Source organism: Sparus aurata, chromosome 10 (genome assembly GCF_900880675.1).
Source record: "Sparus aurata chromosome 10, fSpaAur1.1, whole genome shotgun sequence".
In the NCBI taxonomy this organism is placed as follows: Eukaryota; Metazoa; Chordata; class Actinopteri; order Spariformes; family Sparidae; genus Sparus; species Sparus aurata.
Window position 1 is genome coordinate 18,260,720 of NC_044196.1, and position 25,740 is coordinate 18,286,459.

General features: G+C 42.2%; 3 protein-coding genes across 4 annotated transcripts; 1 reads left to right on the top strand and 2 right to left on the bottom strand.

Annotated features, from left to right (window-relative positions):
* Nucleotides 1–652: 652 nt before the first annotated feature.
* Nucleotides 653–3,962, bottom strand: nedd8 (NEDD8 ubiquitin like modifier). Its single transcript, XM_030430779.1, has 4 exons — nucleotides 3,599–3,962; nucleotides 3,454–3,501; nucleotides 3,266–3,348; nucleotides 653–2,427 (listed from the first exon to the last, which is right to left on the bottom strand). Exons 1-4 carry the CDS (start codon nucleotides 3,614–3,616, stop codon nucleotides 2,301–2,303), a joined length of 276 nt encoding a protein of 91 aa, XP_030286639.1. The 5' UTR covers nucleotides 3,617–3,962; the 3' UTR covers nucleotides 653–2,300.
* A 134-nt stretch (nucleotides 3,963–4,096) lies between these two features.
* Nucleotides 4,097–9,231, top strand: gmpr2 (guanosine monophosphate reductase 2). Of its 2 annotated transcripts, none has more exons than XM_030430777.1 (10): nucleotides 4,097–4,154; nucleotides 4,628–4,764; nucleotides 4,932–5,051; nucleotides 5,555–5,638; nucleotides 5,744–5,917; nucleotides 6,019–6,100; nucleotides 6,411–6,517; nucleotides 7,507–7,549; nucleotides 7,643–7,802; nucleotides 7,894–9,231. In XM_030430777.1, exons 2-10 carry the CDS (start codon nucleotides 4,678–4,680, stop codon nucleotides 8,081–8,083), a joined length of 1,047 nt encoding a protein of 348 aa, XP_030286637.1. In that variant the 5' UTR covers nucleotides 4,097–4,154; nucleotides 4,628–4,677; the 3' UTR covers nucleotides 8,084–9,231. The 2 variants fall into 2 exon arrangements, with proteins under 2 accessions (XP_030286637.1, XP_030286638.1); XM_030430778.1 differs by lacking the exon at nucleotides 4,097–4,154 and adding an exon at nucleotides 4,167–4,332.
* A 4,106-nt stretch (nucleotides 9,232–13,337) lies between these two features.
* Nucleotides 13,338–22,441, bottom strand: LOC115589144 (tripartite motif-containing protein 16-like). The gene is made up of 2 exons (XM_030429872.1): nucleotides 21,085–22,441; nucleotides 13,338–13,967 (listed from the first exon to the last, which is right to left on the bottom strand). Exons 1-2 carry the CDS (start codon nucleotides 22,402–22,404, stop codon nucleotides 13,791–13,793), a joined length of 1,497 nt encoding a protein of 498 aa, XP_030285732.1. The 5' UTR covers nucleotides 22,405–22,441; the 3' UTR covers nucleotides 13,338–13,790.
* Between the last annotated feature and the right edge of the window lie 3,299 nt (nucleotides 22,442–25,740).

Here is a 25,740-nt window from a genome sequence, read left to right on the forward strand (position 1 = left end):
AGCTAGTGCATTAGCTGACAGCCTGGACTTGGAGCGTCTGGGATGTTTGCTATCGGGTTACCACCTCTTGAGGTAGAAGCTAGCCAGGGGCTAACTGGTTAGCATGCTTAGTCCAATTAATATCTCTGCGATGCAATCCAAAGACGTCTCACATCTCACAAAAAGTTCATTAAAATGATCAACAGAATGTGAAGAAATAACAGTTTTTATTTCTTCACATTCTGTTGATCATTTTAATTAACTTTTTAATGTCTTCTTGCATATTGCACCTTTACAGGGACGGCATGCAAGAAAAATGTGTGTTTGACATGGTTTAACCGCTGGACACAAGATGTCTCCTATTCCGCTGTAAAGTCCATTCTCAGAGTATGAACACTGGAGTATTCACACAATGGACTAGGATTGGCTTTCAAACCGTTTATGATGTCATAAATCACGCTCAAAGGCCCGCCTCTTACATTTAGATTTTCAGCGAGCACAGAGTAAATTCACACTGTTGAGCGGGTGAATGTGAAAAACAGCCCTCTAGTGTCTTAACTCCACGCAGTGACGCGTCAAACATTCAACTGAAGGAACAAGAAGCGAGACACATTTTGGACGGGGAGGGGGGCTTTAAATAAATGTATAAAGAAGACAGAATGGGAGAAGTGAGGCATTTTTCAACACAAGTTTATTCTACAGACAAAGTAATCGACAGAATGTGTTAGCTGGGACATATGTGAAGTGACGTAGCATCTCAAACGTCTCTGAACATAAAAAACAACCTAAATAATCTATGTCAACTGAATCCATTGCCAGACAAGACCATCGCAGCCTGGTGTCTTCTTTAACAAAAAACATTCACTGGATGGATTCGGCATGTATAAAGCAATCTCTGCTACATGATTTAGGATTATTAACACAGCATATGTCCATTACTTTTTCCTTATAGTAGGAAATAGTTTGACATTTTTGGAAAAACGTTTCTTTGCTTTCTGGCAGAGAGTTAGATGAGGAGATCAACATCAACCTTTCACCACTGTCCTTTAGGGGTAAGGCTGCAACCAGAAGACGGTTAGCTTAGCTTAATACAAAGAGTAAAAACAGTTAGCCTGGTCCTGTCCAGCGCCGGTCTAAAGCTCATTAACGAACAGGTTACATCTCAATAACAATATTGTTTTCTTTCTCTGACTGTGTTATTGCAAGTCTTGCTCTTAATTGTCACATTACTGGTGTTTTTACTGATCCTGTGTTGTTTATGCCACTACATGACTCTATTGTCATTGTTCAATCTGTACAAACCCAGAAGTGTATTACCCACAATTCCATATTTTAGAGGCTGTTGTGTAGCTGACTAATTCTCAGCTGTGACCAGTAACTTCTTAGGGTCTCTGTTTGTTTGTTTCCTGCCTTAGAAGCATTCAAGAATCCGGCATATAAACCCTGGATACCTGCAAATTATCATTTTAAAAACTGCTTTTTGAGACAGATTGTAAAAACAAGACATAAGTAGTGAATAAGTGAAGCTTAGAGGTGCTGGTTGTTTCCCTGGATCGTAGCTAAGATAGCTGTTTCTTCCTCTTTCTTTCTGCTAAGCTAAGCTAAGCGGCTGCCGGCTGTATGTTGCTTTACATTTAACGGACAAATATGAAAGTGACATCAACCTTCTCAATTAACTTACCGCCAGATGGTGAAACGATGTGTTCAACAGACTGTTCTCGACATTGGCGCTCCTCAAGAGGAGATTTGTAACACCCGGTAGCCTCAGATAGTTACACTGAGTGAGTTGGGGAGAACAGGTCTGTGTCACATTGTGAAGGCAAAGACTGTAATCCAGGGATGGGTTATCCCTGAAGCATCTTTGAGATACAGTCGTCTCAATTTTACCATCCGAGGAGCAAAGATGACCTCTGTGCTTTCACGCAGGACCGAAGAGAGACACAGGGAACTGCTTGAACACTGTAATGTAGTTTTCTCTGATGTAGCAGCCAAATTACCTTTGGGCTGTAAATCTCTGGCCAAAGCTTTGTTTAATTCTGTGGTAAAAAGTAAGCCTTTTCAGCATTGTCAGCCTTAACATGTGGAGTGTGTTGCTGTGGCGATGATATAAAGTGGAGGAAGTGTTTGCAGCCAGCACATTTTTTGGCTGCAGGAAAATAGCTGCCACAAGTAGAAACCCGATCTGACTCTTTTCTACCAATGGCTCTGTGTCGCCTACGACGCTGCGAGGTGACTCGGCAAACCGCCGGTTATGTGTCCCCTTCAGTGTATCCGCTCAGCGTAGGCATCGCAAAAGGTTAAGGCTTGTCTCCGAGCGAACGCTACAAGGCGGGCTTGGAGTGTTGGCTTCTGGGAGAGCGGCGCGCTTGTCCACCTCGCAGAGCAAGGACCAGATGGAGAACAGAGCCTCCCTGGATTTTATAGTCTGCCGCCGTTTTCTCATCGTTCCTGAGAAGAAAGACGGAAGGCGTCAGGTAGTGGAAATACCGAAGACAGTTGTATTGACATTGCCTGACACACTGACACATACATAAGCTGTTTCAACAGAGCTACAGATTTAAGTTGCTAGTTTAAGCATACTGTATATCTTCCCATATAAACCTGATGGGTGATGACTGGGTTGGCTGATGATGGCTAGATGTGTTTTTCATATTTTTATACATGTTTTCAGTCATTTTCAAGCTTTATGTATCTCATGGTTAGCTACGGTAAAAGATACATTTCAATTTTACAATGAAGTTGATGTTGACACAAATATTTTCCAACTTCCCCTCCCTGTCTGTGGCATTTCCCACAAGCACATCCGTTCTTTAAACCTTCCAAACCAGCTCAAATATCCAGTTTTATTTTTATTAAAAGTTGAGTAATTTGCAAAAACAGCTGGGTGGTAGTTTGTAACAAACACTACTTAAAAAGGGATTAAAAGACACAACTGTTTGGGACTATTTTCAGCTGTATATTAATACATTTTTGGTGCAGTAGTCAGTATATACGCCATCAGGGTGGTATATAGTGAGCTAGATTGACTCAAAATAAACTACAGCGCCTCTGTTCATCATAAAAAATGAACCTGTCACCCAGTACAACAGGGTTGCTTACTGATTTCTGAGCTTTTTAAAACAACAACAGAGGTCAGTGTCACAGAAAAATAGGCAGGATTGGGTTTGGATACACAGGCTATAAGAAAAATGGATACGAAAAATGCAGAACATACCACAGATTAACAGCACAGTACAAACACAACATCCTTGTTTTATAATAAAACAAAAAAGCATTTTAATCTCACATCTGTTTGCCACTGTAGATCAACCTCTGCTGCTGCGGAGGGATCCCTTCTTTCTCCTCCACCCGTTCTTTAATGCGCTCCACCTGTATGGGAACAAAGATTTAAAATATATATAGAGAGAGGTACATTCTCAAACGCACACTGAAAAGACACACAAAACAAATGAGGAAATAATGGTGTGTATGTACCTTATCTGTGGGCTCTATATCGATTTCTATCTCCTTGCCTGTGAGTGTCTGAGAATAAAGGAAATGGGGTTATTCAAACTGGACAACAACTCAGTAATAACTGTTCAAACACTCGGCTAACTGTGAACCGAGCTAGTTGCCTTACCTTCACTTTAATGAGCATCTTTGTTGTTGGCTTTTTTTTATCCCCCCAAAATTATAGTATAATTAAACGTTTCCTGGACCTATGTTTTCACAATGACACTACGTTATTTTGGTGAAGGAACTCGCTATTCATCCCTTTCCAAAAAAAACATATCCAATGGTTACTTCCTGTGTTCCTCCGGGAATCCTACGGCCTCATTCCTTGCACGTCAACGGTTCCGCTTCGACCTTACTTCGGACTTCGCATTTGTTTCATTCACCGTCGAGAAAAAGAAAAAAACAAATGCCGTAAATATAATCTTACAGCAGCGTGAGTACCGCCGCAACATTAGTAAATCGAAAAGGTGTGTTCTGAATCCCTAAACCCGCCCTTGCGACAGTCGCTCGACGTGTCGTAAAGCGGGTCTCGCATTCGTAGTTCTTTAGTGCGTGTCGCCCCATTCGCTGAACACCTTAAGGAACTACAGAGCGGCTGTCAGTTGGTGTCCGCCCCCGTAAAGCTTCCCGCGCACGCAGGAAACAGCGGCACGGACAAAACCAGTCATACTTTCCTAAAGGTAACACATACGTACTCTTTGCTAAATGTACAAAGTGATGAATAGCTAGTTTGTAGCTTATGCATATGTAGCCGGTTTGCTATGCTAATCAAATGGCTTCAGTTTTGGCACCTCCAACCGATGTAACCTTGAAGTTTGACATCGTAGTTCAATAAGCAATGCTGCTCATATCTTTGTGGTATGGTTGTGTTTGTATAGCTACAGGAATAGCATCTTTTTCAGCCGGCTAGCTAGCGAGCTAAGGATATGCTTATGACATTTCTACATTGTAGTAATTATAGTTCTGGCTAAATCTGACGTATCTTTTTAATGTACTTTTTTTGGTTCTTCCTCTCTCGACAGCACACCAGCTCATAATTGCTGACTATGTGTGTGTGTGTGTGTGTGAGTGTGAGTGTATTAAGGGGTTATTTAATCACAACGAGATCTGTCACAAAAACACCCATCCTGAAATGTGATCTTCTATTTCGCAGGTTCCTTTCGCATTTTTGTTGTTACACTACCTGTTCAGCCTGTTTCCAAAATGCCCCGCATCGAGAATGACATCAAGCTGGACTTCAAGGATGTCCTCCTCCGTCCAAAGCGGAGCACACTCAAGTCTAGGAGCGAGGTGGGTAAACAGCTCTGGGTTTGATTTTCCACATGAAACCTGACTGACCTAAATACAGATGTTTCCACTATGTGGCCTTGTGATTGTAGTAATACACTGTGCACCATAATAGTCCTTGCACATCGAACAAATCTTTAAAACTGTTTCATTTTCGTCGCCTCTCTCAGGTGGACCTCATGAGGAGCTACACATTCAGGAACTCCAAGGGCACTTACAGAGGGATCCCCATCATCGCCGCGAACATGGACACCGTCGGGACATTTGAGATGGCCCTGGCTTTGCACCAGGTAGATTATGCACTTAGGGTTTGATTCTTTTATAATGTTATTTCTTATTTTCTCCTAAGTTAATTGTTTTGTAAGAAGGAATGGTGACTGAGCCAAACTAGGTGAACCTGAAGTTAATCTCAGCAGTGACCACTTTAATGCTTTATAATCCCTGTCTTACCTACCAGACTGATACATAAGAACAGGGCCTACTTTGCTTGTCTCCTTGGCCAAAGACAAGATTAAAAACAAGGTGTGCCTAAGCCTTTTCAGTTGTGGTTCCCTGACTCCACTGTTGGTGGCTTATAAGTAGCATCGTTTTATATATCCTTTTAATGATAACGAATGACTTAGTTCAGGATCCTCTTGGCCTCTTAAGACAAGGAAAGATAAGAAACTCACCATAAATTAAAAATAAATGTCACCTATATGTATTGATTAATTCATTGTTTTGTCCATAAGATGCCACTGTGTTATCCACAGGTGACGTTTTGTGAACCACAGTGTGTTGTCTCTTCCACTAGTTCACTCTCTTCACCACGATTCACAAGCATTACTCTGTCGACGACTGGGTGGAGTTTGCGACCAAGCATCCCGAATGTGTAAAGGTACCCGGAGTGTTTATTATTATGTGACCCTTTTTTTCAGGGAGCTTATTAATGGTTCTGTTTATTGAAAGACAGTAAACCCTGTCTCTTCTGGTTATCTCGCAGAGTGTGGCCGTCAGCACAGGCACCGGCGAATGTGACTTTGACAGGATTTCAGCCATCGTGGCGGCGGTGCCGGAGCTGCAGTATATCTGCGTCGACGTGGCCAACGGCTACTCCGAACACTTTGTCCACTTTGTCAAAGACGTCAGGGAGAAGTTCCCCTCTCACACTATAATGGTCAGTAGATGTCTGTCTGTGAACTGCAGTATGTTGGTCTGAAAAAGGAATGGATGCTCACGGGTTAACGCTACTGAAGTTTGTTACTTTTATTTGCTCAGGCAGGAAACGTTGTGACAGGAGAGATGGTGGAGGAGCTGATCCTCGCTGGCGCTGACATCATCAAAGTGGGCATCGGACCAGGTAACCACAGTGCAACGCTCAATAACACATTTCTACGTTTATGCAGATCTTTATCGCATCGTCACCTCAAACACATGTCAACTTTAATGGTTTCAGTACACCTCAGTACACTTTCATTTGCAGAACTGTGTTTGAACTTAGCTGCTTGGGAAAACCCCCCCGGGTGAGGTTTCAATACTCAAGTGAATCTGTGCCCAATTCATTTATCACATATAAAACAACGGATCACGCACACATTGCTTTCAGATGCGGCTTTCTGCTGGCTAGAAATCTTAAGACTCATTCCTTGCCCCTTTGTCTTCCTCGGCAGGCTCTGTGTGTACCACCCGCAAGAAGACAGGGGTGGGGTACCCTCAGCTGAGCGCCGTGATTGAGTGTGCAGATGCTGCCCATGGCTTGGGCGGCCACATCATCTCTGTGAGTGACACTTTATCATCATTTCTACGTAGTTTTCATTGTCTAGAATTAACGTAAATGAATAGTTTGGGTATTTTTTGTTTTGTTTGCCCTTTTGGTGAGCACTAAATGAGAAGACTGTCACCAGTCTTGTGTCCCTGCCAAATATGAACCTAGAGCCAGTTAGCTTAGCTTAGCATTAAGACTGGAACGTGTGGAAAAACGGTCTACCAGCACCTCTAAAGCCTACTGTTTGCATGACCTTTTCTTGGCCAGGTGCAGTGACCTACTGGAGTGTTGATGTATTTGTACCAACCACAAAATAACAAGAATTGTCATTTTTACACTTTACAGCAGACTGACTGACGCTGGTGATTCTTTATAGGAGATAGGTGGAATTATACTTAAGCACCAACACCGGGAACTTTAACTTGCATCATAGTAAACGGTAAAAAATGATCATGTCCTCTTGGGTCTCATGATTCCATCACTGCAGAAGCTAAAGTCAAAAGCCATTTGTCAGTGGGCGTTGGTGTTTTTTTTATCCATTGTTAGAGGAGTTTAAATGAGCTTAAGAGGTGCTGATGGATGGCATTTGTTACCTTCAGACAATGGCGAGCTGTTTCTCTTTGTTTCCAGTGTTTATGCTGAGCTAAGCTAACCGGCTAATGGCTGCAGCTTTATATTGACTGGACAGTGTAGTATTGATGTTCTTATCTAACTCTAAGCAAAAAGTGTTTCTATTTCTTCACACACTGATACCTAAAATAGCAGCTACTGATTATTCATCTGTCTTTTGTTTCTGTGGTTAGCTCGTAAGATGGTTCATAGCCTGTAGCTGTTCTTCCCCTTTTCTCTTCCCAGGGTCAGTGTGATCTGTTACTGTGTATTTCCTGATAGTGTACAGCTTTATCGTTTATGTCAAGGCTGTGTATGTACATGCAGCTGTGATAAACACTCACGCCACGGTGCTCTGTTTTGTCTTTCCTCCTTTTGTCTCTTTCCCACAGGACGGGGGGTGCACCTGCCCGGGGGATGTCTCAAAGGCGTTTGGTAAGTTTGAATGTTCTCTGCGAGCGAATTCTCTCTGTTCAAACAAGTCCTCTCACTGTTTGTTTATTCATTTATTATTCTGTGTGAGCTCAGGTGCCGGAGCAGACTTTGTGATGCTGGGCGGTATGCTGGCTGGCCACTCGGAAAGCGGGGGCGAGACTATCGAGAAAAATGGCAAGAAATACAAGCTGTTCTACGGAATGAGCTCCGACACGGCGATGAAGAGACACGCAGGAGGCGTGGCTGAGTACAGGTCGGACTCAGTTATGTTTATATATTATATATCAGTTATAATGCAGAGTTTACGTAGTATACTATGTTTACACCATCTCCCCTGACTCCAGAGCGTCGGAGGGGAAGACAGTCGAAGTTCCTTACAAAGGGCCGGTGGAGGTGACAATACGGGACATCCTGGGCGGGGTGCGATCCACCTGCACCTACGTCGGGGCCGGCAAGCTGAAGGAGCTGAGCCGCAGGACCACCTTCATCAGGGTCACCCAACAGCTCAACACTGTCTTCGGCAACGACAGCTGAGTGTAGCGCGGATGATGCATAAGTCTGCAACGCTGCCTGTCGGACTCCCGGATCCTGTTTGTGCATTGACGATGTGTAAACACAAGTGACCAGACATATACTTAAATACTTCCCTGTTCCTATCCTTTAGTATTTTTAACTATCTGTTATTTTTGGGAGTTAGGGCTCCTTGACCTGTAATTTTGACTTCACTGACATTCGCAAGTAATGAGGAAAAAAAAAAGTCGCTTTTGACTCTGAATGTTACTTTTTTTTCCTACAAGCCACAAAGTGTTTCAGGGGGCAGTGTGTCTCTAGGCAGAAAGATGTGAGCCAGAGGAGTTAGGCATGTCTGCCGTCACATCATTCCAACGCAAGGTCCTTAGTTATTCTTTTAAAATATATGCACAACTGTGGCTGTCTACAAAACAGTGTCTACAACATCTCTCTGTGCTCTGTGTCCACATTTTACTGTAAGCCTTTCTATAAAAGTAAAGCTATCTTAAATTATTTAAAACGCTTACATATATATGCAGCTGCTGTGGCAAATTAGAAAACAGAAATATTTTTTTTCGAAAATTCCATTTCAATTCGATTCCTTCACTCGGTAAGTTTTGCACTTTAATGATTTGTAATTTGAGATTTGAAAATCTGATATTTCCGTTATTGTCTCATAGATATGTTTTGTCACACACTGCCATTACATAGTAGGTGAATTAGATTTGGGAGAATTTATAAATGGACCAGTATATGATGAATGCTGGAATATAGTACCGGAGCACAGACAGTACATAGTAAGCAAGTGCTGAATTCATAGCAGAGGTGTTACTCAGTATGGACGTTTACGCAGCTTTTCTTTGTACCTGACCAATACCAAAGTCTGTGTGGGTTAATGTTGGTGATGTGCATATTTTAATACAGTCACGATTTGTGATAGCCTTTGAAGTGGTGATTCCTTGGAATTAGCCTTGGAAGTTTTACAGCTTCAGTATTGGGTTTCACCTCACACAGTATCTGTCGTTACTCCATTTCAAGCTGACTTGTCTTAGTTTGTGTTTTACCGTCACTTTGGTGTGAAGAGGCCAAATGTAAAATCCAAAAGGTAGTTTTCAAATCCATTTTTCTTTCTTTGTCTTCTAGCCAGTCAATAAAAACATTCCACAACTTGACATTTGTCTGGCTTTATTATTAAGCAGATCACACAAACATCAAATGCACAACACCAAAGACACAAAATTCGTTGTTGCCTTTCCTATCTAATGAGACCATAAACTGTACGACGTTAGAGCAGTTACACATTCACCACCAGTAGATGGAGACAAACTCATTGAAGTGTTGTGATGTAAAAGTAGAAACATTAAGATCAAAACAAAATGACATGTCCTGCATATTAGAAGCAATATAAGTAACTCCCAAAGTAAAACAAATTGCATCACTACAATGAAAAAGACATTCACTTGAAGATATAACATTGCCTTTGCTGTGTATGTTTATTATGAACACTAAAAACAATCACAGCTGTGATACTGTAATGCTGTAATAGCACTGTATTTTTGCCATTATTGCAGAAGGTATGTGTAGCCATGCACTTGTTAACGTTACATGATGATTGGTAGTAAAGGAAAGAGGGTAAACCTTTGCTTTTGGGTTAATGACAACATTGCCACCAATTATCGGACTCCTTAAGCCGTCTGTGTGATGCGCCAATAAATTCTCCACAGGAACAGTGACTCTGCTAACTGAACAAAGGGAGTCAAGTCCCAGTTGTTGAGGCTTTTCTTTGTTGTGATTATTTTTGTCCCTCTTGTGCTTTCAAGTTCTGCCAAAGTAGGACAGAGAGTTGTTGAACAATCAGCAAAATGGACTTCAGTGGTTACCTTTGCAGCAGAGACCACAGACGTATCAGTCCTGCAAGTTCTTTGCAGACTGTTTGCCACATAATCCAAAAGTCAGAGTCTTGAGAAAGACTGTCCGTCTTCCTCTGGAAGTTAGGTACTGATTCCGACAGCGACGAGCTCCTGGTGGTTCTCTGGGTTCAACCAGAGTAAACAGGGATCCCCAGAAGGGGCCTTCTCGCTTCACCATCTTTTCACCCTTATCTCCTGAACCAGCTTGTCAGGATCACTGCCAAGGTCCAACCCTTTTCTCAGATCCGCAGCCTCATTTCTTGGCAATATATGATCGGATGTAAGATGACATAAAAAATGAGACCTTCCCTGCCTCTCTCGGCTGACGATACAAGCCTGTAGACGATATGTTTATGTTGTTGAATGCAGCTGGAATGTGAATGTCTTTCTCTGAGTTCTGCTAACAGAGAGCAATATTAGCCAACGTTTGCTTAGAAATGAAGTCCAGTAACATGAACTCTAAGCACAACAAAGAAGTTCCACTGCGCCCCTCTAAACTTTCTTTGCGTTATGAATATTATTGAGATTGTTGCCGTGACCGCACAATATATTCAATTTACTGTATCTTAGCACTAATCAGTGACATTTATATTCACTGAATAACATTCATATATATATTCACATATGATTCACGAAGTGTCGACAGATATGTGGTGATGTGGGCTAAAAACAACAACATGGCTGATTGCTACAGAAGTTCACAAAGCACCTTTGTGATGCGCAAGGCACCAATAACTTTTCCACAAGAACAGGTGGCTTGAGAATACTTCTGGTAAGAGAACCCTGTATAACTGTATGCATTACCGGTCTCAATGTAAACCTTCCCACATGAGCATTTCCATTGATTCTGGCTCTGGTGCTTAACTCCAAATCCTCCAAATAATCCACTTGCGTTATATGAGATATTCTCTGCTCCTTTCTCTTCCAAGCAAACAAATGGGGTTAGATTATTGGAGCTGACCGTAATTGTGATTATTTTTCTTCTCTGGTGCTGGCCAGACACACTGTAGAACGACAACGAGTCAGGAAAGCTCCCTACCACTTCCACTTTTTGCGGTCGTGCCACATTTTCACCCGGATGGTTGATCACCTGAGACTTAACACTCCTCCTTTTTCCTGATTCACACTGGTTAGCCATCGGCTTCATGCCTAATGTAAGCGGGGCTTTCCTTACAGAAACTTCACAATACTCTGTTGTCAGAGAGCTGAGCTGGTTACCTTTGCAGCAAAGGCCAAAGACATCTCCCTCTGTCAACCCCTTCACATAGGTTTTGTCACATAAACCAGTGGTCCAGTCACAGTCGTTGGAGAGGCTGATCATCCATTTATGGAAGTTAGGAACAGACTGTGAGGGGTCAGAGCTCCGAATGTAAAACATGTGGGCAGAACTTTGCCCCAGCCAACTATTGTAGAAAACCTTCCTGTTGTCATCAGACAGTGACATCTTGGGGTCCAAAGTCTGTGGGTCAAAGATCAGGTCTGGGTTGGTTGCAACAAGCTCTGGGTGGTTCTCTGGGTCAACCAGAGTCAACAGAGATCCCCACATGTGGCCTGCCTGCTCCACCATCTTTTCACCCTTCTCTCTTATCTCCTGAACCAGTTTGTCACGATCACTGCCAGGCTCCAAACCTTTTCTCAGATCCACAGCCTTGGCCTTCTCCACATCCTGATGCACCTGAGAATACATCTGCAGGAATCTGAAGGTGTCCTTCTCCTTCTGTGCTGCTTGCATGCTGCTCCTGCTGGTTTTGATGGACACCATGCGAGCAGAGACTGAACTCTGGACACTGGTCAGGGCGATGTCACGCAGGTTCGTCACAGCTTCAATGAGACGCACACTGGAGCGACCCAGCTTCTCTCTCTCACTCTTCTCCCACTTTTCCAGACTCACATTCTCATCATCAGTTTTCACCAGTAAGGCCTGCTGCTCAGTGTTGAGCTTTTCCATGAGCTCTTTGTGGGCTGTGGAGAAGGTCTTCATATTGTGTAGGCGGTGCTGGTCTTCAATGGTGCAGGAAACACACAAACAGGTCATGTCATCCAGGCAGTAGTACTCCAGGAGTTTGCCATGTTGGGGGCATTTAGTGTTGCCACATAATTCCATGGGTTCAGTCAGAGGATGAGTTTGCAGTAACACAGGAGTGGTCAGGTGGGCCTGGAGGTGCTGGACGCACATGGAGATCTCACATTTCATGCAGGTCTTCCGTGCTGGTTTCCTGTCCACCTCTTTGCACATGTCGCAGAGGATAACATGCGAGTCCTTTGGTGTTTTGTCAGACATGCTTTCAGAAGCAGGCAGTCCTGATTTGATCGTTCCTGAATATTATTGGACAAATTATCTTCCTTCTTGCTCTTGCTCTAATTTTGCTCAGCTTAGTTGTTGTCGTCTCTCACCTGAATGTCTTGCAGAGTCAACATTGCATAACAGTTTTGGTTTCTGCCAGAATTCAGGAGGTGGCGTCAGACAGATCTGGCTGCAGCCTGGTTGTTTGGTTTCCTGGTAAGTTTCATTTTATAGACCATCAGATTATAGTAGACACACCCACCATGGGAGGGATCATTTGCGTATGACTTGGCTGCAAACACACTAAAATGTTTTGGTGTGTAAAATGCATTAGAACTTGCAATGAAATGCAAGAAAATTAGAAATCGACTGGCCATCTTTCTGTGAAATAAACTCTTTAATTTTCCCCTTGTAAACAAAAAATTGATTCTGAATTAAGTATTATGAAATGGCCTTGGAATTCACATTTGGTCACTGCTCACTCAGAGTCTGACATGATGGCTTTTAGTTGTACTCAATAGTACCATTTGCTGGGAAATAAACTGTCCACACTGTACACATAAACTAGTCTTTTATAACTATAAGAGTGTCACTTATTCTCCCACTGCTCAAAAAAAGTCTTAGTCAGCAAATATTAATAAATATACCACAGGTAAAGTCTTCACTCTGTTGACAGTCTGAAAAGGTACACTGAAATAAAACTAATGTGGCATCTTTGTGGAAGTTATAACGTTTGGCTTTTGTTGAAACTTCCGACTGTATTGACAGTTTGGAGGCTTTGTGGAGCTGTTGGATTGCATAATCATAAAGTTTGATCAGCATCTCTGAAAACACCACAAAAATTAAATATTACCTTAATGACAGCTGGATTTATTTCAGGCCTGTTGGACACTGGCAACTGTTATATGGCAAATGAGGGTAAATCTTATCCATTAATAGACATTTTCATCATCTTGTATGGCTAAGAAATTTTATTTTTGCCACAAAAGCTCTCCTGTATAATCAGATAAAGCAGATGTGGACTTCGCACTTCATTGATAAATGAGGGATGATTTACTTTCAGTCAATAACAACATTCCACATCTTCAAGTTCAACTGGATTTATTACTGATCTGAGCAAATACAATGTATGTTCAATACAAAAGACACAAATTGTCTTGTCATTCTGACTTTATAAGTACACAAACAGTAAGATGACTGTGTTATGTGACTGTAGTGACACATTTACCACCAGTAGATGGAGACAAACACCTTAAACTCTGAAGCAGAAATAAGTAGAAATGTTGGAGTAAAGCTAAATAATCTTGTTGCAGGTGGTAGAGGCAAATGAATTAAAATTACTACAATGAAAAGACTTTCAGAACACAACAAAATCCCCAAATTAGTCTGTTACTAATAACTGCACTGCTAACACTACAATTTCCTTCGACAGCAACTCAACATTATTCAATGAAATTTAAAATCATCTATTTCTATGCAGAGACTTCGCAGCTTTGAATCATCATTAGCAATGATCACTGGGGTTAAATACTACAAATTATATGAGTTCACAAAACACCTCTGTGATGCGTAAACCACCAATAAATGCTCCACAGGAACAATTAGCCTGGTGACAGTACTGGCCCATATCATCACTGTATCTATTGTTTTGTTTGTAGTAAGTCTTTCCACAGGTGCACCTCCATTGCTGCTGAGCTGTATTTTGTGTGTTTTCCTTTTGTAGCTGAACAAAGGGGGTCAAATCCCAGTTGTTGAGGCTCATCTTAATTGTGGTTATTTCTTCCCTCTGGTGCTGTCCAGTTCTGCTGAAGAAGGACAGCGAGGAAGCTACAAAGTTCCAAAACACTTCCACCACTTCAAATTCTGGTACCGCCTCGTCTCCATTTTCATCCAGATATGTGAGTGTCTCAGAGGAAACCCTGCGCTGCTTCTCTTTGTTGTCAGTTTTCTGCTTGCCAACACCTTGTGGATTGGTTGATGCATCACAACAATCATCATACTCTGTTGTGAGAGAGCTGAGTTTGTTACCTTTGAAGGACAGGCCGTAGACGTGTCCGTCCATCAAGCTCTTTGCAGACTGTTTGTCACACAATCCAATGGTCCAGTCAGAGTCTTGTGAAAGTCTGACCATCCACCTCTGGAAGTTCGGAACTGACGTGGTACAGCGGATTAGAAGAGTGGCAGAACATTGACCCATCCAACTATTGTAGAAAACCATCCTCTTGTCTTGGGACAGTGACATGCCGGGGCCCAAAGTCTGTGGGTCAAAGATCAGGTCTGGACTAGTTGCAACAAGCTCCTGGTGGTTCTCTGGGTCAACCAGAGTCAACAGAGATCCCCACAAGTGGCCTGCCTGCTCCACCATCTTTTCACCCTTCTCTCTTATCTCCTGCACCAGTTTGTCACGATCACTGCCGGGCTCCAAACCTTTCCTCAGATCCACAGCCTTGGCCTTCTCCACATCTTGATGCACCTGAGAATACATCTGCAGGAATCTGAAGGTGTCCTTCTCCTTCTGTGCTGCTTGCATGCTGCTCCTGCTGGTTTTGATGGACACCATGCGAGCAGAGACTGAACTCTGGACACTGGTCAGGGCGATGTCACGCAGGTTCGTCACAGCTTCAATGAGACGCACACTGGAGCGACCCAGCCTCTCTCTCTCACTCTTCTCCCACTTTTCCAGACTCACATTCTAGTCATCAGCTTTCACCAGTAAGGCCTGCTGCTCAGTGTTGAGCTTTTCCATGAGCTCTTTGTGGGCTGTGGAGAAGGTCTTCATATTGTGTAGGCGGTGCTGGTCTTCAATAGCGCAGGAAACACACACACAGGTAATGTCATCCAGGCAGTAGTACTCCAGGAGTTTGCCATGTTGGGGGCATTTAGTGTTGCCACATAATTCCATGGGTTCAGTCAGAGGATGAGTTTGCAGTAACACAGGAGTGGTCAGGTGGGCCTGGAGGTGCTGGACGCACATGGAGATCTCACATTTCATGCAGGTCTTCCGGGCTGGTTTCCTGTCCTCCTCTGTGCACATGTCGCAGAGGATAATTTGCAGCTCCTTTTTTATTTCCTCAGACATGTTTTCAATAGCCAGCAGTCCAGATTTGATCTTTCGTGAATATTATTAAGAGTTGAACAAAGGATCCTTTGTGTTGTTCTTTGGTTGACTTGGCAAAAAACTGAATGTTATCTTATTTTGCTAAGTTTAGTTGTTCTGGTCTCTCTGTCTCTCGTCCGAATGCCTTTGGCAGCACTGGACAATAGAGTGTGGAGTCAAAAAGATCTGACTGCAGCTGCCTTGGTTGGTTAAGTGTTAAGATTTATTTCACAGGTAATAAAAGCAACAACAGTGGGAGTGGTTATTAATGTATAACTTGCAAGGCTAGGAAATAAAGAATTAATTGTTCTTGTCTTTCTGTAAAAAAAAGAATTCATATTTGCCGGTCACGGGTCACTCAGAGTCTGAAGCAATAGCTTTTAGTTGTATTCAGTAGAACCATTTGCTGTGTAATAAATTGTCCACAGTGTACACATAAACTACTCTTTTATAGCTATACAACAGTTCCACTTATTCTCCTACTGATCATAAAAAACCATAAAAAAGTCAACAAAGATGAATAATTCACCAGAGGTAAAATCTTCACTCAGTTAATCAAATAATGCACATTTTCATCATCTTGCATGGCTGTGAAGTTGCATTTATGGCATGTCTCCATTTTTAAATCTCACCTGAAAACACACTTATTCCGAGTGGCTTACTCTGTATCAGACTAATCATATAAACACACTCTTGCCTATTCTTTATTCCACTCTACTGCATTATTCTCAACCTGGAAGCTCAACCCTGTCTAACCCTTTCGTGAATATTTTTAAGAGTTCGACAAAGGATCTTTCGTGCTGTTCTCCCTGCCTAACCTGGCCCGGTTGACTTCCTGTATGGTGAAGACTGCGAAGTATAAATTCTGTGCCGAGCTTCTGGCACTGTGTAATTTCATCTTCTTATCTTTTATTTATCCTCATTTGCACTAAATTGTCTCCTGTTGTTGTATTGTTGTTCTTATGTGCGGTGTCCTTGAGTGCTTTGAGAGGTGCCTTTAAATAAAATCCATTATTATTATTATTATTATTATTATTATAAAATCTTCCTGTATAATCAAAGACAGCAGATGTGGACACTCCTGTTTATTGGTAACCAGGGATGATTTACTTGATGAGAATAAACTGCAGTCCTAAAGATGTGACCATTGACTTTACTTTGACCAAACAAACTCTAGCTCCAGCAGAAATGGGTTTCACTTCACACAATGTTGTTACTCCAATTCAAGCTGGTCTTACATGAGCACACCAATGTGAAAATTTAAAAACAAACAAAAAAACATTGTTTGTTTTTAAATTTTCACATTGGTGTGAAAAGGGTAAAAATGAAAACTGTTTTTAAATTGGCTCTTTCCACTTTATGATTAAGCCAGTCAATAACACCACTCCATTACTTAAAATTCAGCTGTATTTATTATTGATTTGAGCAATTACATTGGATGTTCGATACAAATTGAAGAAGTTCTTTAATGCCATTCTGACTTTATAAGTCTGTTGACAGGAAGATAACTGAACCATGCAAGTGTAATTACACTTTTACCACCAGTAGATGGAAACAAACAGCTTGAACTCTGACGCAGAAATATGTACAAATGTCACAGTTACGAAATGATCTTGTTGCGTGTGGTAGAGGTAATTCTAAAAACAAAATAATTAGAATTACTACAATGAAAAGACTTTCAGAAAACAACAAAATCACAACTTTTAATTAATAACTAATAGTCATTGCAAAGTGAATACTACCATCTCATTTGCGGAACAACAAAAAAAGCAACATCCATGGAGTTCTGGGATCGTTTTGCTGAACATAGCAATTAGCTTTTTTCTTTTCTCTCAGTCTGTGGTTTAAATGCTGTGCAACAGCAGCACTGCACATCAGTTTCGATTGCTGCTGAACAAAACCTAGTTGGACAGACTGGGCTGAAGCCTTTTTCTTTGGATTTCAGTTCAATTAGGTTTCATTTCTCAAAAAAAGAAATGAGCAACACCCATGAGAACTGGAATTTATTAACTTACCCACACGTTTGTGCTGCTCTTGGCGTGTAAAAGACATTACAACTTGTTGTAACAGCCTGTAAACAAACTACAAATTCAAATACTTTTGAGCCCATGATAATCTATCACAGCATTTCTAAATTAAATCATCATATTCATTTCCATGTTCTTGAGTTATATTCAATCACATTTGCCTCTCAAGATTTTCTCCACTTATCTTGAAATATCTTGAACCTTCCATGCATGTGATATAAATATTAACCAGATCTTTGCCCTGATAGCATTTAATATAAAGTTTACAGCAACTTGGCACTAATCAGTGACATTTAATTTTCCCCAAGTAATACAAAGCAATGCATTCTGGGCATGACTTGTAGGCATTAAAATTAATATGCTTAACAAAGTGTCAACAGTTATGTGGTGATGTGGGCTAAAGACAACAACATGGCTGACGACTACAGAAGTTCACAAAGAACCTTTGTGATGCGCAAGGCACCGATGAGTTTTCCACAAGAACAGGTGGCTCGAGAAGACTTCTGGTAAGAGCACCCTCCAAACTTGTATTCATTACTGGTTTCAGTGTAAACCTTCCTACATGTGCATTTCCATTGATTCTGGCTCTGTTGCTGAACTACACTTCCAAATAAATATCCAAATAAGATCGTCTCTGTTCCCTTCTCTTCCAAGCAAACAAAAGGGGTTAGGTTCCAGTTATTGGAGCTGATCATAATTGTGATTATTTTTCTTCTCTGGTGCTGGCCAGTCACACTGTAGAACGACAATGAGTCAGGAAAGCTCCATACCACTTCCACTTTTTGTGGTCGTGCCACATTTGCAAATGGAGGGTTGATCGCCTGAGACTTAACACTCCTCCTTTTCCGTAATCCATACTGATTAGGCTTCTGCGTCGCGCCAAATGAAAACAGGGTTTGAGCTGCAGAAAACTCACAATACTCTGTTTCGAGAGAGCTAAGCCGGTTACCTTTGCAGCACAGACCAAAGACATCTCCCTCTGTCAACCCCTTCACATAGGTTTTGTCACATAAACCAGTGGTCCAGTCACAGTCATTGGAGAGGCTGATCATCCATTTATGGAAGTTAGGAACAGACTGTGAGGGGTCAGAGCTCCGAATGTAAAACGTGTGGGCAGAACTTTGCCCCAGCCAACTATTGTAGAAAACCTTCCTGTTGTCATCAGACAGTGACATCTTGGGGTCCAAAGTCTGTGGGTCAAAGATCAGGTCTGGGTTGGTTGCAACAAGCTCCTGGTGGTTCTCTGGGTCAACCAGAGTCAACAGAGATCCCCACAACTGACCTGCCTGCTCCACCATCTTTTCACCCTTCTCTCTTATCTCCTGCACCAGTTTGTCACGATCTCTGCCAGGCTCCAAACCTTTTCTCAGATCCACAGCCTTGGCCTTCTCCACATCCTGATGCACCTGAGAATACATCTGCAGGAATGTGAAGGTGTCCTTCTCCTTCTGTGCTGCTTGCATGCTGCTCCTGCTGGTTTTGATGGACACCATGCGAGCAGAGACAGAACTCTGGACACTGGTCAGCGCGATGTCACGCAGGTTCGTCACAGCTTCAATGAGACGCACACTGGAGCGACCCAGCTTCTCTCTCTCACTCTTCTCCCACTTTTCCAGACTCACATTCTCGTCCTCAGTTTTCACCAGTAAGGCCTGCTGCTCAGTGTTGAGCTTTTCCATGAACTCTTTGTGGGCTGTGGAGAAGGTCTTCATATTGTGTAGGCAGTGCTGGTCTTCAATGACACATGAAGCACACACACAGGTCATGTCATCCAGGCAGTAGTACTCCAGGAGTTTGCAATGTTGGGGGCATTTAGTGTTGCCAAATAATTCCCCTGGTTCAGTCAGAGGATGAGTTTGCAGTAACACAGGAGTGGTCAGGTGGGCCTGGAGGTGCTGGACGCACATGGAGATCTCACATTTCATGCAGGTCTTCCGGGCTGGTTTCCTGTCCTCCTCTGTGCACATGTCGCAGAGGATAACTTGCGGCTCCTTTTTTGTCTCGTCAGACATTTTTTCTTTAGCCAGCAGTCCTGATTTGACCTTTCCTGAATATTATTGGACAAATTATCTTCCTTCTTGCTCTCGCCTTAATTTTGCTCAGCTTAGTTGAATGTCTTGCCGAGTCAACAATGCATAACAGTTTTGTTTTCTGCCAGAATTCAGGAAGTGGCATCACACAGATCTGGCTGCAGCCGGGCGGTTTGGTTTCCTGGTAAGTTTCATTTTACAGATCATCAGATCATAGTAAACACACCCACCACGGGAGGGGTCATTTGCGTATGACTTGGCTGCAAACACACTGTAAAATGTTTCAGTGTGTAAAATGCATTAGAACTTGCAATGAAATGCGAGAAAATTAGGAATCAACTGCCCGTCTTTCTGTCAAATAAACTCTTTAATTTTCCCCTTGTAAGAGAAAAACTGATTCTGAATTAAGTATTATGAAATGGCCTTGAAATTCACATTTGGTCACTGGTCACTCAGAGTCTGGCGTGATGGCTTTTAGCTGTACTCAGTAGAACCATTTGCTGGGAAATAAACTGTCCACACTGTACACATAAACAAGTCTTTTATAACTATAACAGTGTCACTTATTCTGCAACTGCTCATAAAAAGTCTTAGTCAGCAAAGATTAATACTATACCACAGGTAAAGTCTTCACTCATTTGACAGTCTGAAAAGGTACACTGACCTAAAACTAATGTGGCATCTTTGTGGAAGTTATAACGTTTGGCTTTTGTGGAAACTTTCGACTGTATTGAGAGTTTGGAGGCTTTGTGGAGCTGTTGGATTGCATAGTAATAAAGTTTGATCAGCATCTCTGAAAACACCGCAAAAGTTAAATATTACCTTAATGATGGCTGTATTTATTGTAGGGCTGTTGGACACTGGCAACTGTTATAAACTGCATCTGAGGGTTAATTTTATCCATTAATAGACATTTTCTTCATCTTGTAAAGCTAAGAAATTGTATTTCTGCCATACAATCTCTCCTGTATAATCAGATGAAGCAGATGTGGACTTCCCACTTCATTGATAAACCAGGGATGATTTACTTTCAGTCAATAACAACATTCCACATCTTCTAGTTCAACTGGATTTATTACTGATCTGAGCAAATACAATGTATGATCATTACAGAAGACACCAATTGTCTTGTCATTCTGACTTTATAAGTACACGAACAATAAGATGACTGTGTTACGTGACTGTAGTGACACATTTACCACCAGTAGATGGAGACAAACACCTCAAACTCTGAAGCAGAAATAAGTAGAAATGTTAGAGTAAAGCTAAACGATCTTGTTGCAGGTGGTAGAGGCAAATGAATTAAAATTACTACAATGAAAAGACTTTCAGAACACAACAAAATCACATTAGTCTGTTACTAGTGACTGCACTACTAACACTACAATTTCCTTCGACAGCAACTCAACATTAATCAGTGAGATTTAAAATCATCCATTCCTATGCATTAATTTTGAATCATCATTAGCAATGACCACTGGGGTTAAATACTACAAATTATATGAGTTCACAAAACACCTCTGTGATGCGTAAACTACCAATAAATGCTCCACAGGAACACCTACGTGTGTGAGAGTGTTGGCCCATATTATTGTATCATATCCACCTCCTTGTCTTGAGGTAAGTCTTCCCACAGGTGCACACTGATTGCTGCTGAGCTGTATTTTGTGTATTTTCCTTTTGTAGCTGAACAAAGGGGGTCAGATCCCAGTTGTTGAGGCTCATCTTAATTGTGGCTATTTCTTCCCTCTGGTGCTGTCCAGTTCTGCTGAAGAAGGACAGCGAGGAAGCAACAAAGTTCCAAAACACTTCCACCATTTCAAATTCTGGTACTGACTCGTCTCCATTTTCATCCAGACATGTGAGTGTCTCAGAGGAAACCCTGCGCTGCTTCTCTTTGTTGTCAGTTTCCTGCTCGTCAACACCTTGTGGATTGGTTGATGCATCACAACAATCATCATACTCTGTTGTGAGAGAGCTGAGTTTGTTACCTTTGAAGGACAGGCCGTAGACGTGTCCGTCCATCAAGCTCTTTGCAGACTGTTTGTCACACAATCCAATGGTCCAGTCAGAGTCTTGTGAAAGTCTGACCATCCACCTCTTGAAGTTCGGAACTGACTTGGTACTGCGGATTAGAAGAGTGGCAGAACATTGACCCATCCAACCATTGTAGAAAACCATCCTCTTGTCTTGGGACAGTGATATGCCGGGGCCCAAAGTCTGTGGGTCAAAGATCAGGTCTGGATGGGAAGCAACAAGCTCCGGGTGGTTCTCTGGGTCAACCAGAGTCAACAGAGATCCCCACAAGTGGCCTGCCTGCTCCACCATCTTTTCACCCTTCTCTCTTATCTCCTGAACCAGTTTGTTACGATCACTGCCAGGCTCCAACCCTTTTCTCAGATCCGCAGCCTTGGCCTTCTCCACATCCTGATGCACCTGAGAATACATCTGCAGGAACCTGAAGGTGTCCTTCTCCTTCTGTGCTGCTTGCATGCTGCTCCTGCTGGTTTTGATGGACACCATGCGAGCAGAGACTGAACTCTGGACACTGGTCAGGGCGATGTCACGCAGGTTCGTCACAGCTTCAATGAGACGCACACTGGAGCGACCCAGCTTCTCTCTCTCACTCTTCTCCCACTTTTCCAGACTCACATTCTCATCATCAGTTTTCACCAGTAAGGCCTGCTGCTCAGTGTTGAGCTTTTCCATGAGCTCTTTGTGGGCTGTGGAGAAGGTCTTCATATTGTGTATGCGGTGCTGGTCTTCAATAGCGCAGGAAACACACACACAGGTCATGTCATCCAGGCAGTAGTACTCCAGGAGTTTGCCATGTTGGGGGCATTTAGTGTTACCACATAATTCCATGGGTTCAGTCAGAGGATGAGTTTGCAGTAACACAGGAGTGGTCAGGTGGGCCTGGAGGTGCTGGACGCACATGGAGATCTCACATTTCATGCAGGTCTTCCGGGCTGGTTTCCTGTCCTCCTCTGTGCACATGTCGCAGAGGATAACTTGCAGCTCCTTTTTCGTCTCGTCAGACATTTTTCGATAGCCGGCAGTTCTGTTTTGATCTTTCGTGAATATTATTAAGAGTCGGACAAAGGATCTTTGGTGTTGTCCTTTGGTTGACTTGGTATAAAAGTTATACTGTTTTGTTGTATATATTATTATTGTTATAGTATATTTTGCATATTTTGTTTTGTTGTATATATTATTATTGTTTATTGTTTATAGCACACTGTGCACTGTATATATACACTATGTATATATTGGATTCTATTTATGTTATGTACAAAGTGTTTTATTTGCGGACCCACTACTGCTGTAACAAAATAATTTCCCAGTCTGGGATCATTAAAGTAATTCTATCTATCTATCTATCTATCTAAAAAACTGAAAGTGAAATCTTATTTTGCTAAGTGTAGTTGTTCTGGTCTCTCAGTCTCTTGTCTGAATGCCTTTGGCAGCACTGGACAACAGAGGGTGGAGTCAAAAAGATCTGACTGCAGCCTCTTTGTTTGGTTAAGTGTTAAGATTTATTTCACAGGTTATAAAAGCAACAACAGTGGGAGTGGTTATTAATGTATGACTTGCAAACACACTCTGAAGTAGGCTAGGAGATAAAGAATGAATTGCTCTTGTCTTTCTGTAAAAGAAATTCATTGTAAAGAAAAGATTGATTCATAATAAAGCATCATGAAATGGCCTTGGAATTCATATTTGTCAGTCAGTGGTCACTCAGAATCTGAAGTGTTTGCTTTTAGCTGTACTCAGTAGAACCATTTGCTGTGTAATAAATTGTCCACAGTGTAAATATAAACTACTCTTTTATAGCTATACAACAGTTCCACTTATTCTCCTAATGATCATAAAAACCTAAGTCAACAAAGATAAATAACTCACCAGAGGTAAAAAGTTCACTCAGTTAACTAATGTGAGACCTTCATGAGTTATAATGTTTATCTTTTGTGGAAACTTTCAACTTTATTAACTTCGTAGAGCTGTTGAATTGTATGATCATAAAGTTGGATCGGCATCTCTCAAAACACAACAAAAATGAAATATCACCTCAATGACAGCTGGATTTATTTCAGGCCTGTTGGACTGGCAACTGTTATAAACTGGCAACTGAGGGTTGATGTTATCCATTAATAGACATTTTCATCATCTTGTATGGCTAAGAAATTGTATTTTTGCCATAAAAGCTCTCCTGTACAATTAAGGTAAGCAGATGTGGACTTCCCACTTCTTTGATAAACCAGGGATGATTTACCTTCAGTCAATAACAACATTCCACATCTTCAAGTTCAACTGGATTTATTACTGATTTAAGCGATTACAGTGTATGTTCAATACAGAAGACACAAATTGTCTTGTCATTCTGACTTTATAAGTACACAAACAGTAATATGACTGTATTATGTGACTGTAGTGACACATTTACCACCAGTAGATGGAGACAAACACTGTTAGCTCTGAAGCAGAAATAAGTAGAAATGTTACAGTGAAGCCAAAATGATCTTGTTGCATATGGTAGAGGAGAATCCCCAAACAAATAAATTAAAATTACAACAATGAAAAGACATTCGTAACACAACAAAATCCCCAAATTGATTTGTTACTAATAACTGCACTGCTAACACTACAATTTTCTTTGACAGCAACTCAACATTAATCAGTGAGATTTAAATCAACTATTTCTATGCAGGAACTTTTCAGCTTTGAATCATCATTAGCAATGATCACTGGGGTCAAATACTACAAATTATATGAGTTCACAAAACACCTCTGTGAGGCGTAAACCACCAATAAATGCTCCACAGGAACAATTAGCCTGGTGACAGTGCTGACCCATATTACTATTGTATCCATGGTCGGTCTTGTAGTAAGTCTTCCCACAGGTGCACCTCCATTGCTGCTGAGCTGTATTTTGTATATTTTCCTTTTGTAGCTGAACAAAGGGGGTCAGATCCCAGTTGTTGAGGCTCATCTTAATTGTGGTTATTTCTTCCCTCTGGTGCTGTCCAGTTCTGCTGAAGAAGGACAGCGAGGAAGCAACAAAGTTCCAAAACACTTCCACCACTTCAAATTCTGGTACCGCCTCGTCTCCGTTTTCATCCAGATATGTGAGTGTCTCAGAGGAAACCCTGCGCTGCTTCTCTTTGTTGTCAGTTTTCTGCTTGCCAACACCTTGTGGATTGGTTGATGCATCACAACAATCATCATACTCTGTTGTGAGAGAGCTGAGCTTTTTACCTTTGAAGGACAGGCCGTAGACGTGTCCGTCCATCAAGCTCTTTGCAGACTGTTTGTCACACAATCCAAATGTCCAGTCAGAGTCTTGTGAAAGTCTGACCATCCACCTCTGGAAGTTCGGAACTGACGTGGTACTGCGGATTAGAAGAGTGGCAGAACATTGACCCATCCAACTATTGTGGAAAACCATCCTCTTGTCTTGGGACAGTGACATGCCGGGGCCCAAAGTCTGTGGGTCAAAGATCAGGTCTGGATTGGTTGCAACAAGCTCCTGGTGGTTCTCCGGGTCAACCAGAGTCAACAGAGATCCCCACAAGTGGCCTGCCTGCTCCACCATCTTTTCACCCTTCTCTCTTATCTCCTGAACCAGTTTGTTACGATCACTGCCAGGCTCCAACCCTTTTCTCAGATCCACAGCCTTGGCCTTCTCCACATCCTGATGCACCTGAGAATACATCTGCAGGAATCTGAAGGTGTCCTTCTCCTTCTGTGCTGCTTGCATGCTGCTCCTGCTGGTTTTGATGGACACCATGCGAGCAGAGACTGAACTCTGGACACTGGTCAGGGCGATGTCACGCAGGTTCGTCACAGCTTCAATGAGACGCACACTGGAGCGACCCAGCTTCTCTCTCTCACTCTTCTCCCACTTCTCCAGACTCACATTCTCGTCATCAGCTTTCACCAGTAAGGCCTGCTGCTCAGTGTTGAGCTTTTCCATGAGCTCTTTGTGGGCTGTGGAGAAGGTCTTCATATTGTGTAGGCGGTGCTGGTCTTCAATGGCGCAGGAAACACACACACAGGTCATGTCATCCAGGCAGTAGTACTCCAGGAGTTTGCCATGTTGGGGGCATTTAGTGTTACCACATAATTCCATGGGTTCAGTCAGAGGATGAGTTTGCAGTAACACAGGAGTGGTCAGGTGGGCCTGGAGGTGCTGGACGCACATGGAGATCTCACATTTCATGCAGGTCTTCCGGGCTGGTTTCCTGTCCTCCTCTGTGCACATGTCGCAGAGGATAACTTGCAGCTCCTTTTTCGTCTCGGCAGACATGTTTTCAATAGCCAGCAGTCCTGATT

What these genes read in the sequence shown, in the direction of transcription:
- LOC115589144 (XM_030429872.1), bottom strand. Translation starts at nt 22,404, where the DNA reads ATGTGCACAGAGGAGGACAGGAAACCAGCCCGGAAGACCTGCATGAAA. An exon ending in CCTTTGTTCAGCTACAAAAG is followed by an intron (nt 13,968 to 21,084) that starts GAAAATACACAA and finishes CAGCTACAAAAG; the next exon opens with GAAAACACACAAAATACAGC.
- nedd8 (XM_030430779.1), bottom strand. An exon ending in ATATAGAGCCCACAGATAAG is followed by an intron (nt 3,349 to 3,453) that starts GTACATACACAC and finishes GTTCCCATACAG; the next exon opens with GTGGAGCGCATTAAAGAACG. An exon ending in ATCTACAGTGGCAAACAGAT is followed by an intron (nt 2,428 to 3,265) that starts GTGAGATTAAAA and finishes CTTTCTTCTCAG; the next exon opens with GAACGATGAGAAAACGGCGG.
- gmpr2 (XM_030430777.1), top strand. Translation starts at nt 4,678, where the DNA reads ATGCCCCGCATCGAGAATGACATCAAGCTGGACTTCAAGGATGTCCTC. An exon ending in CACTCAAGTCTAGGAGCGAG is followed by an intron (nt 4,765 to 4,931) that starts GTGGGTAAACAG and finishes CGCCTCTCTCAG; the next exon opens with GTGGACCTCATGAGGAGCTA. An exon ending in GGATGTCTCAAAGGCGTTTG is followed by an intron (nt 7,550 to 7,642) that starts GTAAGTTTGAAT and finishes GTGTGAGCTCAG; the next exon opens with GTGCCGGAGCAGACTTTGTG.